At 32.3% G+C, this 13,264-nt stretch overlaps 2 protein-coding genes across 2 annotated transcripts; both read right to left on the reverse strand.

The window, feature by feature from the left end:
* Positions 1–6,810: 6,810 nt before the first annotated feature.
* On the reverse strand, positions 6,811–7,110 carry LOC149005749 (auxin-responsive protein SAUR71-like). Its single transcript, XM_089135988.1, has one exon. The coding sequence runs from the start codon at positions 7,108–7,110 to the stop codon at positions 6,811–6,813; it is 300 nt and encodes a 99-aa protein (XP_088992114.1).
* Positions 7,111–11,849: 4,739 nt separating this feature from the next.
* On the reverse strand, positions 11,850–12,149 carry LOC149005750 (auxin-induced protein X15-like). The gene has a single exon (XM_089135989.1). It carries the CDS (start codon positions 12,147–12,149, stop codon positions 11,850–11,852), a length of 300 nt encoding a protein of 99 aa, XP_088992115.1.
* Positions 12,150–13,264: the final 1,115 nt, after the last annotated feature.

Below are 13,264 nucleotides of genomic sequence, written 5' to 3' on the forward strand. Positions count from 1 at the left end.
TATCCTGCTCAACCCTGAGATTTGAAGAGGTGGTTATGAAATTGCAGAGAATATAAAATAACAGAAAGAAATTAGTTTTTCTGTTATAGGAATAGGCAGTAGATGTAAATCATGCTGGGGTTTGATCCCAACCATAGTGATTTGTTTCACTTTCTCTTCAGTCATACCATTCATCTCTTATTTTTTTTACGGAGCAAATTATACCTTAAAGTCTGTAAATTTTTATGTTTACATTCTTGGAATTTTATTCTATTACAAACTTCCCTCATGAGTCATGCCTAATACAATTTTAAATAAAAAAATAATATATGTATCTCTGCTAAACCTTCTTATGAGTAAGAAAACATTTTTGAAACATACATCAAAATCAGTTGTCGTTGCTCATAATAATATAACTGGAAGAAATAAATTGTTCTACAGCAAGATTTGGGGATGTATATGAATCCAACAGCTTCCTTATCTACAGTGATTTGTTTCACTTTTTCTTAACACGTTCTCTGTTGTTCATTGACCCTCAATGGATGATTGGATTGGGATTATTCAACGTGTGAAAGCACTAACTCCTGAGAGAGCCCCTCTAAGGTGAGGATCCAAACTTTTTACAAGAAGGATATTTCATCTTTCTGGTGCTAAGTCTAGATCACTTGAACATATCAACGGGTGAGTACTGAGTCCAGATCTGCAACCCGGCGGATGGTGAGGGCATTTATCATTACCATTTATGGGGCATGGTTGGTAATTTTTGAGGCAGACTTAGGGCTTTCTATCTGAATACCCTAGATACATTTACACATATTCTAGGTAATGGAAGTTTCATTCAACTTGTTTTTAGGTTTCTATGATTTTTTTCATCCCCTCAATACACTTGTTTTTCCTTTTCTCTCTCTTTTTCATAAGTATTAAATCTTGTTGGCTTTTTACAACACGTTAAGCATGAAAATGAAAAGTTCTTTCACTTCTATAGCCTAAAACTATGGTATATACTGTCTACCTTCTTCTTAGTCTTCTCTTCTCTCTCCCGTACATGATGTTCTTTCACTCCCATGTCACTAACAAAAATAAACAAATAAATTTTACCAAAAAATAAATCACAATCAATTATTATTTTCCTTCTGTTGATAAACGTAGCTTTCTTAGGAATTTTTCCTTTTTTGAAATTGGTAGTTTTATATTAAGGAGTTGGAATTATTACATATACCACATGGAGCATCAGTAAATAAGTGTTTATCATTATTAATTCTAGAAGATTGGGTATGTTATTCAAAACTTTAATCCTACCTTATTGTTTGGCAACAAAAATCACATCATGAACCCTAACAGACCCAACCTTGAGTATGATCTTGAGCGTTAATGATCCAGGACCTGATTGTTGAGCAACAAAAAAAAAAAAAAAAAGAAAGCCAGTACCTGATCACTTTGACTTATATATGTATATGACACAATAGGTATCGTTATTAACCCATGGTTTCTTCTATATATATATATAGAAGAATAACCATCATGTAATAGCCTGATTAGCTGGGGTCAGGTTTAGAGTTATAATTAAGAGGGGGGGGAGGCTACTAAACCCTGAGCCTGACTTTATACTAAAATATTCCAATCTTGATCCATCTTTAGTGAAATTGCTTGGGTGTTGCGTAATTAGTGCGCAAATCTGCAGCAAATGGTCGAGATCTTGATTGAAATTTCGATCTCGACCGTTCATTTGTAAAAATTGTGTTTTCACACTTTTGAAAAACAGACAGTTGAAATCAAAATCTCGGTCGAGATCGAGGCACAGTGTTATGCATTAATTGCGTAACACTGAAGTCTAGCTCCATCTTTAGAGCCGGATCTTGAATCCCTACCCTTTGTTTAGGCTTAAAATCGGATTTTAAACTATGTTGTTTTGTCACATGGAGAGTCCTTGAAAGAGTCAATGAGAGCGGTTGAGCATTTACTGAGTGGAAAAATTCTTCTAGAACGTGACATACTGGCGGCTAGGACTTCACAGTTTGAGTCTCTAATAACTAAAGAAATCCGCATGCGTGCCAACACAAAGTTGCTTACCATGCTTCTTAGTGAAAAGATTGTGAGTTCAATTTTGTCAATAGCATATATTATACCCATCCAATATATAAAATCGCCTGTTCGAAGAAGGAAAAAAAAAATCCACACGTGAACTAACCCTCTAAGATGTATTTTTTCCCTTCTAATAGATCTTTAAAAGCGACATAATCAAAGTCTGATAGTCTGACCATTTGTCTTCTTTTAATTAACTCACATGGCTCTCATAAAAATATACTAACACGGCAATTAGATAGGCTATCAAGCTCTCCATTATAGATTGGCAGCCATTAATTAAATAATGAAATAGTGATCCCAACAGACACGGTAGAAACGGCTGCGAACCTGTTAATTTAATACATGCACGTGTTCAATTCATAAGCTTTCAACCACTCTTCCCTTTGAAAACGAGAAGGTATCAATACTATCATATATGTAAAACTCAGCTGGTTATCACAACTATATTTTGTGAAGGACTTGATAGACGAAGAAAGCTGATCAACTCAGCCATGAAGAAGCTCATGAGTCTTTTTGGCCATGAAAACACTTCTTACAAACGAATCACAGAGCTGAACAAGGAGAAGACAGAGCTTCATGTTGATGTTCATGTCCCTAAAGGGTGTCTTCCTTTATACGTTGGAGAAGAATCCCAGAGATATATTGTTCCATTGAAGCTTTTAGCTGACCCAGAGTTTCAAGAACTGTTGCAGGAGTCTTGTGGTGATGAGTTGGAGCCCCAGATTCAAGGTCCCATTCGACTATCCTGCACAACACACAGATTTGAACAGGTTCTTATGCAATTGAAGTGAATATATGATAATGATAATGATAACTAACCGAAAGAAACAAGTTGCTTTGTGATAGGAATGGGTAGTAGATGTAAACTATATACCCAAGGGGTTTCCCAACTATAGAGATTTGTTTCACTTTTTTTTCTTTTTTCCAATACTACCATCATGATGAGAAATTCATAAATTGAGTGTCTCCTGTGAGCACGGATATATTACATATATCATCACATTTGTAAGGCAATCACTTGGTAATTTTGTTTTTACAATGCAATACCTTTCTTTTCCATGTAATTTATAGAAAAATACGAACTACTTGTCTCATAAGCATGATTCACCTAATGATGTGTGCAATAAATCCAGCATAGTCGAATAGCACCCATAAGATTTATTTGGGACTAGACACCTTCCAATTGCTTCTCATTTTACTTTCGGACATTCTTTTGTGATGCATCATTACATGCAAAGTTAAAATAAAGGGAAAATTTTATTGACACCCTAAAATTTGCAGCCAGTACAGATAGCCCAAGAATATTTCAAATTGACAAAGACACCCCCCAACATGTCTCTTAAATTTGCAATGTTACACTTCATTAACAAATTTTGTTAAAGTCATGATTAGATAATCTCATAATTCATAAATTGTTGCTGTTTGTTCAAGTAAATAATTAAAATTTACAATGTCTTTTACATTCATTGTATCTTCATTTGTATGGGAATAAGTAATTAAAAAATTGGTATGCCAAAAGTCAAATTATCATTATATATCTAAAATTCACAGTATCTATTATATTCATTGCATCTTCATTTACATATTTTTTATTTCATTTTCATTGTATCTTCACTTTTTTTTTTTTTATCACATTGTTTATTAGGGCTTAATTAACATCAATTTGTGACTAAATACTGTATATAAGAAATAATGTTTTCAATGGGTGTAGTTAGATGGTAAGGAACAATCGTCTAAAGAAGCATGAGGTCTTGAGTCCGACTTATCTTCATATGTTTGGTCTTAGGACCACTCATTCAAGAGTGTTTAGTGCTCTTCATTAATTTTGGTAGAAATTGAATAATTCTCATTCAACTCTATTAACTAACCCGATTCATGTTATTATTGGATCAGTATAGACCCCAGGAGTAATCAAGCAAGCACAAAATCTGTGACCCTCTTGAGAAAGGGGAAAAAAACCAATGAGAAAATGAGACTGAGAGGTGAGATGATAAAAGGAGGAGAGAGAAATTGAGTGACAAAGATGCCAAAGGTGAGGGGAGGAAAGTGATGGATTCCTTCTTTGTTTCTTTTTGAGAAACAAAACCAATTTTCCAAATTACCAACAACAAGTGTTTTATATCATTCCATTGAGTTGAAGCCCCACACTCAAAGGTCCTATTAGGTTATCTTGCTCAACCCAGAGATTTGAACAGGTGCAATTGAAGAGAATATAGGATAACAGAAAGAAATAAGTTGTTTCGTGATTGGAAGTAGGAATAGGCAGTCGATGTAAATCATGCTGGGGTGCTGGGGTTTCCAACCATAGTCATTTGTTTCACTTTCTTTTCAGTAATATCATTGACATTTTATTTTAATATACACCCGGTTTGTAAATTATTAAGATTACACTTACTGATTCTATTCTATTACAAACATTCTCTTGTGCTTGACGTTGTTAATTTTAAATTAAAAAAAAAGGCATATCAAGTTTTGTGAATCCTTTTATAAGTGATAAAAAATTTAAAAATACTTCAAAATGAATGATATTTGCTTTTCATCCTCTCTTCTTCTTTTTCTTTTCTTTTTTTTTTTCTTTTTTTCCTTTTTTTTTCTTGAAAATTCAAACATGTTTGAAGGTAAAAGGAGGACAATATAGAAATTTGAAAATACAGTAGATGATTTTTCTTTTTTAGATGAATAAAATATAGTCAATGTTAAGTCATCACTTAACTTCATTTTCTAATAATACAGATATAGTTGGTATATAATTCAAAACATAGCGAATGTAAACATAATAGAATAAAATCTATGAACTATAAACATAATTAGGTGTAATTCCAGGAGATGTACATGTAATTTGCTCTTCTATATAAGGTGATGAGAAATTGATATATTGGGTGTCAAATGTGAATTTGAATATATTACATGTACCGCATATATGTGAGACAATCGTTTAATATTTTTGTTTCCATGAATGACCTTCTTTACCATGTAAATTTTTTTTTTTTTTTTTTTTGATAATATCTTTACCTTGTAAAATAGCAAGAAAATACCAACTGTTTCAGTTTCAATTAAAGCATGTATTTAACTCACCATAATTATTAAACTCTAGTTGTTGGGCCTTTGGCTTAAGCAACCCAAAAAAAAAAAAAAGAAAAAAAAAAAAAAAAAAAAAACAAAAATAGATCTAGACTAGTCAAATAACACCCAAATTTTTTATTTAGGACTAGACATCTTCTAATTGCCTCTCATTTTGTTTCTAGCGTTCTTTTGTAATGTATCATTAAGTCATTGCCATGCATATACTTTTATTTTACATGCAAATTTAAAATTAAACAATGACAAAAAAAAAAATCATGTCTATATATTAAAAGGGACAAAAAGATTTGTGTAATCATTTTATTTATTAGGACTTAAGTAGCAGTCATTTGTGGCTAGACGTTGTGTATAACCAAGATTGTTTAACCCCAAGGAGATAGTCAAAAGTTGATAACACAAGACCACCTAAGAAAGAAAGAAAGATTGTTGAAAGAGAATAAGACGTGAGAGGTGATGATCAAGGTGGTAAAGAAAGGAGAGAGAAATTGATGACAAAAATGCTAAATATGGGGGAAGGAAAGTGATGGATTCCCTCCTCCTTTTTGAAAAACAAAACTGATTCTCCAACAACAAACAGAGTTAAGTTTGATCGGTATTATCCAATAAAGCATAAATTAGACTTGTGAAAATTAAGCACGTTTTAAATTTCAACGAGTAGGCATAAATTGATGACAAAGTAAAAAGAGACTGTGATCCTCTTTAACGAATGGCAAAGCATAGACATTTTCAAATCCTATCGCTTCTTTTTTTTTTTTTTTTTTTTTTTTTTTTTTTTTTTTTTTTTTTTTACGATAACTCACTTCTTTCTGTTTCTCAATCTTCATAGTTCTCTTATAAGTTCTCCTTCTTCATCTGAATATTTTCACAGCTGTCTTTTCTGTAAGGGCTTCATAGAAGAGATTTCTCTGCTCAATCATGACGAAGCTTATGAGTGTTTTAGCCATGAAAGTAACTCTTATAATCGCATCACAAATATGGACGAGCACATAGAGCTTCACCTACCTACGTACCCGTAAAGGGTATTGTGCAAGATATATATCATTCCATTGAAATTTTTGCCTGGCCCAGAATTCCAAGAATTGCTAAAAGCAGTCTTATGGTGAGGAGTTGGAACCCAAGATTGAAGGTCCCATTAAATTATCCTGCACAACAGAGAGATTTGAGAAGTTGATCAAGCAACTCAAAGGATAAAGTGATAGCTAGAAGAGAAATTTTTTAGTCAAGAAGACTTGATAAATCTATACGATGTATCCAAAGGCTTCTCCCACTAAAATGATTTGTTTGATCACCTGTATATCCTAGATTTTTATTTTTATGCAAAAGGATGAAAAGTTGATAGAAGGAATTGAGTGCAAGTTCTGGAAATAGGGATAAAACTATGTATAAATAAACTTGCCTGAAGCTTCCTAAAGATGACCGCGAGCATTTTGCACTCAGTGCAATGGATTCGAGGCAAAAATTTAGAGTTATCTACCATACATGATAAAGATGGTGGTTTTGAAATCATTAGCGGAAGAAGAAAATTAGATATGTTTTACCTTCATTATCAAACTCTTCACAATTAATTATAGGGTTTCTTTTTTCTCATATAACAAGTGAAAAGAAACCTGGTCATAGATTTATCTAGTGCTATCGCTAAACAACTTGTTTCTGCTTCCAGATCTCCTAACATATTTTCAATGGCTTGAACACTTGCTCAAATCGATGTGTTGTGCATGATAGCCTAATGGGACCTTCTATCTTGAGCTCCATCTCCTCACCATAAGACTGCTTCATCAATTCTTGGAACTCCGGGTCTGGCAAAAGCTTCAGTGGAACAATATATCTCTTGTATTCTTCTCCCACATACATAGGAAGGCACCTTTTAGGGACAGGAAGATAAAGCTCTGTATTCTCCCTGTTCAGCTTTCTAATGCGATGGTAAGAGGTATTGTCACGACTAAAGAGACCCATAAGCTTCTTCATGGGAGATCAGAGCCTCCTTCTCTCGTATATCTTTACCTAGAACGACGATGGATACAGGGATCTAGTGAGCTCTTATTCTATATAGGCAAAGTTAGAAACCATATAATTGCAAAATGGTGGGTTTACATTTTGTCATAGATTCTCCAATCTTTTCACACCCAATTGCGTCTTGAAACAATATATTCCATAGAGGTTTTAATCCTGTGCTATCTGGTATATTTACGGCTTAATTACTTATTGTTCAGAAAATTCAGATGATGTCATGTGTTCAAAATTTTCAATCCGATAATTATTGAATAATAAAGAATCGTTAGATTAATATTTTAAATATATGACTCCGATCTAAACAATGGAGAGAAAATCAACGAAGTATGTTAAGCAGTAGAGGATTAAAAACCCGCTGCAAAGCTCATGATGAGGTGCTGTTGTTTTTTCATATCTAAAACCCGTAGCCAGTCTAAATGGCAGGTGAGTTTTTATTTGATGTTGATAATTTTTGATAGGTGAAGTGAGTCAAAGAAAGCAATGGTTAGAGAAATCTTGAAAATTGTAAACCTTACTTATGGTTATATCCGCAAATGTTTCAAAGATTAGGTTAAAAGTTGTGCAGAAAAGTTGAATAGGCTTGCACGCAAGGTTTCCAAATGGATGGCCGGAAAGAAGAAAGCCCTAATCTTGATATTGATGGCCTTATTGGTAGCTATCGATATATAGTGATACACTTATATAATATGATATGATCAGGTCCTTACACAAGTAATCAAGTGGAATAGTGCTTGAAGTTCCAAAGAAAAAAGAAATTCCACCTGCATTTTTGTACAAAGTCCTCTTCCCAATCCGATTTCCATGAAGTCATGGAATCTCTTGGTGGTAAATAGGGTTACTCGAAGTGAAGTCTGTAGATATTGACAATTTTCACTTTTTGAAATTCAGACTAAGATTAGTAAACTTTGGTGTTTCTTCAAGAAAGAATATTAGAGGTTTTGTTGAAAAATGTTTAAAATTTATGTATATTGTTTTTTTATTTAAATATATGTTTTAATTATGTATCTTATCTTATGATTTTTATAACAAAAATTTAGTCCCACCTAAGGCAACAAAAAGCTGGTTATCTCGTTTATATAATAAGGACCTAAGTAATATATCTTTGGAATTAAAGACCAAACTTATGTATGTAAAAGAAGAGTTTGTATAAATGATGAATTGCAAAAGACTGTTTTGAATTCGAGTCATTTAGACCTATGAGGATTGATGTTTTTTTTGCTAATCTTCTTATTTCTGACACAAAATTTTTATCCTCTATTGTGCAGGCCCCTAAATTGGAACTTAAAACATTGCCAAATCATTTGAAATATGCATTCTTGGATGATAGTGAAAGTCTCCCTGTAATAATCTCAAATAAGCTCAATGCATTGGAAGAAGAGAAATTGCTTAGAGTACTTCAATTCAAGAATATAAGGAGGCTACAGGATGAACCATAGCAGACATAAAAGGTTTAAGCCCCTCAATATGTATGTACAAAATCCTACTTGAAGAAAATTATAAACCTTCTAGGCAAACTCAGCCGTTTGAACCCTTATGATTGAGGTAGTGAAAAAACAAATTTTAAAACTCCTCGATACAGGTATGATCTATCCAATCTCAGATAGCAAATGGGTAAGTCTAGTTTAGGAATTTCCAAAGAAAACTAGCATCATTGTGATTCAAGATGAGAATGGTGAGTTGGTGCCCACCCAAATCCAAAATGGATGGAGAATTTGTATAGATTTATCGTAAATTGAATGCATCGACTAGGAATGATCATTTTCCTCTCCCATTTATTGATCAAATGCTTGAATGTTTAGAGGGTAAATCTCATTATTGTTGTTTAGATGGTTTTTTAGGTTTTCATCAAATTTCAGTTGCACTAGACAATCAAGAGAAAATCACCTTCACATGCCCTTTTGGTACTTTTGCTTACCGAATGATACCATTTGGATTTTACAATGCCCCTGTTACATTCCGGCAGTGTATGTTTAGTATTTTTTCTGATTATGTTGAGAACATCATAGAAGTGTTAATGATGATTTTACAATCTATGGCAATTCTTTCTATATTTGTCTAACTAACCTAATAAAAATGTTGCAGAGATGTATAGAAGTTAATGTAATGCCCAGATTTTCAATATGGGAAATAAGGTCGATAATTAGCCCAAGAATCAATTTCCCTTAGGTAGCGAATCGATCATGATAGAATAGACTAGAAATCTTATAACATAAAACTCGAAGAATTTAGAATATTTAATTAGCGGAAGTCTATTTTTAAATTATAATAAATTAAAACATTTTTATTATTCTAAAATTTCCAAAATAAAGGACTTGACTATTACATTCATCAAATAAAAAATTTCATCACCAATTACATAATTATTAAAAATAAATTTAAAAATATATATATTTTATATCTTTAACAAATAATATATGAGAGAGGTTCATCAGCAATATGGGCTTCTTCTACCTCACAACCCAATTCCTTAAGATCATTGCCCTACACATTTATCATCTGGAGAAAAATATTTGGTAAATTTCAAAAAAATTAACAAGATCAAAACCAACAAGATATCGACATGTTTGAAATAACATATCGAAATAATACAAGAAATACAATCATATGCAATAAATAGTGCAATATTAATGCACAACTTATTATTTATCTTATTTGAAAACAATACAATGCCCAATGCCGTTACATGGCCTGCACGCATTATACAACCTTGACATGTATATTACACCAAATTTGGGATTCAACACATAATTCCCCATGTCATTACATGGTCTGCACCCATTATACAGTTCTAATATGTGTGTTGATCTCTCCAGTGTTATTATGAGTTTTTCCAATAGGAAGGGATAGAGGTTGATCCACGTCGTTACGTGGCCTGTGCGTGTTACACAGCCTTCTCAACCGATCCAATTCACTATCGAACCATGATAAATGGAAAAGTTCATGTCCTCTTCTTATAATGCAATGCTAATTAAGTCTTGACATTCATCGAAATTTATAGACATTCGATAATTAGAGCAAAACATAATATGCAAGAGGAGATAAAATTCAATTTATACTAAAAACACAATGATTTATATTTAGCAATCAAGATTAAGATGATATATACCATGTTTCAAACTATAAACAAGATGTTCAATTGCGATTTAGATCAAGATAAAATATTGGGTTTCAAACTTATAGACATAATGTATGGTCCTCACTAGCAATATAGATTAAATTAAAGACAACGATTCAAACATGTGAATATAGTGTGAGATTATCACTTGCAATTTAGATTAAATAAAAAAACAACAAATCAAACATGTAGATATAGTGCGGGATTCGCAACATAGATCAAATGATACAATGATTCAAATTAGGAGATATACTTGAAGGATTCTCACTTGCAATATAGATCAAGATAAAATACAATGTTTCAGACACTATAGATAATATGAGGGATTCTCACTTGCAATATAAAAGTCAAATACACAATGGTTCAAACTAGTAAATATATATTTTTACCAAAAAAAAAACTAGTAGATATACATAAAGGATTCTCAGTTGTCTTTCTAATGGATTTGTAATTAAAATATAGAAATTAGCCGACACTTTGTCAGCCAAATGACAAATTCTAAACTCATTAGCAAAACTTTGTCAGCCAAATGACAAATACTAAACTCTCTCTCTCGCTCTCTCTCTCAAGTCCCACCTCTATTTATACTAAAAAAAAATGAAATATAACAACTGTAATAATAAATGAAACAATATTAAAGTTTAAGTTTTAGTAATACTAATATATATTAAAGTATATTGATGATATTACTATTGTAAAAATTATTTAGTTAACATTCCTATGGTTTATTAATTCGACAATAATAGATTAAAATTTGTTTTTGGTTTGCTTTCTTTCTCTCTTTATCCTCTTAGATGAAATTTTGTTTGTTAAGAAAATCATATAATTTATTAACAGTTTTAAATTCATTATACTAATATATTATAATTACTTAACAGATTTCATAATTATTAACTTAATATATTTAATTAAGTGTAAGTATAACGGGTAAATTACTTTATTCATTTTTTAATCCTTTTTTTTAACTTAATTCATAAATTTTCTTAGAAACCACCAATAATAATAATTTAAATCACATTATATTATATGGAACATAAAATATTACCATATACTATAGTTAGAGCCATAATATAAGAAATGACAAAAATACCCTTAGTAAAAATCTAGGGGTATTACCGCTAATCTTGGTTTGAATCGTGGAAAAATATCACTTTATGGTAGATCAAGACTTATTCTTGGACATATCGTTTTTGCAAAATGCAAAAGGTATAGAAGTTTAGAAGTTTAAAAGTTTAGAAGTTGATAAGTCTAAAATTAATATTATAAAATCTTTGGTTTATCCTGTAAATAGGAATAAAACTATGTATAATTAGAATTGCCTGAAGCTTGCTAAAGATGACCGGGAGCATTTTGCACTCAGTGCAATGGATTCAAAGGCAAAAATCGAGAGTTATCTACCATACATGGTAAAGAAGGTGGTTTTGAAATCATTAGCGGAAGAAGAAAGTTACGTATGTTTACTCTTCACACAATTAATTATAGAGTTTCTTTTTTCTCATATAACAAGTGAAAAGAAACCTGGTCACAGATTTATCTAGTGCCGCTATCGCCAAACAACTTGTTTCTGCTTCCAGATCTCCTAACATCTTTTCAATTGCTTGAACACTTGCTCAAATCGATGTGTTGTGCATGAGAGCTTAATGGGACCTTCAATCTTAAGCTCCATCTCCTCACCATAAGACTGCTTCATCAATTCTTGGAACTCCGGGTCTGGCAACAGCTTCAGTGGAACAATATATCTCTTGCATTCTTCTCCCACATACATAGGAAGGCACCTTTTAGGGACAGGAAGATAAAGCTCTGTATTCTCCTTGTTCAGCTTTCTAATGCGATGGTAAGAGGTATTGTCACGACTAAAGAGACCCATAAGGTTCTTCATGGGAGATCAGAGCCTCCTTCTCTCGTATATCTTTACCTAGAACGACGATGGATATAGGGATCTAGTGAGCTCTCATTTTTATAGGCAAAGTTAGAAACCATATAATTGCAGAATGGTGGGTTTACATTTTGTCATAGATTCTCCAATCTTTTCACACCTAATTGCGTTTTGGTACAATATATTCCGCAGTGGTTTAAATCCTGTGCTATCTGGGGTATATTTACGATTTTATTACTTATTGCTCAGATGATGTGAAGTGTTCAAAAATTCAATCCGATAATTATTAAACAATAAATAATCGTTAGATTAATATTTTAAATATATGATTCCAAGCTAAACAATGGAGAGAAAATCAACGAAGTATGTTCAGCAGTAGAGGATCAAAAACCCAGTTCAAAGCTCATGATGACGTGCTGTTGTTTTTTCATATCTAAAACTCGTAGCCTGTCTAAATGGCACGTGAGTTTTTTATTATATGTTGATAATTTTTTATAGGTGAGGTGAGTCAAAGAAAGCAATGGTTAGAAAAATCTGAAAATTGTAAACCTTACTTATGGAAGCAAATTTTTCAAAGATTAGGTTAAAAGTTGTTCAGATACGTTGAGTAGGCTCGCACGCAAGTCCAAATGGATGGCCTGAAAGAAGAAAGCCCTACTCTTGATATTGATGGCTTTATTGGTAGTTATCGATATCGATACTTACATAATGTGATCAGGTCCTGGTGATAGATTTACACAAGTAATCAAGTGGAAGCTGGTGCTTGAACTTCCAAAGAAAAAAGAAATTCCACCTGTATTTCTATACAAAGTCTTCCTCCCAATACGATTTCCACGAAATCATGGAATCTCTTGGTGGTGAAAAGGGTTACTCGAAGTAAAGGTTGTAGATATTGACCTTTTCTCCTATTTGAAATTCAGTTGAGATTAGTAAACTTTGATGTTTCTCCGAAGGAAGAATATTTGAGGTTTCAAGTCTCACCGCAGTGGCTTTTTAGAAGAGTGAACGATGTATATATATAGAACAATAATAATGAAAAGCTACAAGGGAAATATATAAAGAAAAACCTGGGAAAAAGTCAAACAAGAAAAAAAGTACGAAGCATACACCCACTCCTC

The sequence above is a fragment of the Hakea prostrata genome, chromosome 9 (assembly GCF_041222555.1).
Source record: "Hakea prostrata isolate BN-2017 chromosome 9, UWA_Hpros_2, whole genome shotgun sequence".
Taxonomy (NCBI): domain Eukaryota; kingdom Viridiplantae; phylum Streptophyta; class Magnoliopsida; order Proteales; family Proteaceae; genus Hakea; species Hakea prostrata.

Coding starts and splice junctions, on each gene's coding strand:
- LOC149005750 (XM_089135989.1), bottom strand. CDS start 12,149: ATGAAGAACCTTATGGGTCTCTTTAGTCGTGACAATACCTCTTACCAT.
- LOC149005749 (XM_089135988.1), bottom strand. CDS start 7,110: ATGAAGAAGCTTATGGGTCTCTTTAGTCGTGACAATACCTCTTACCAT.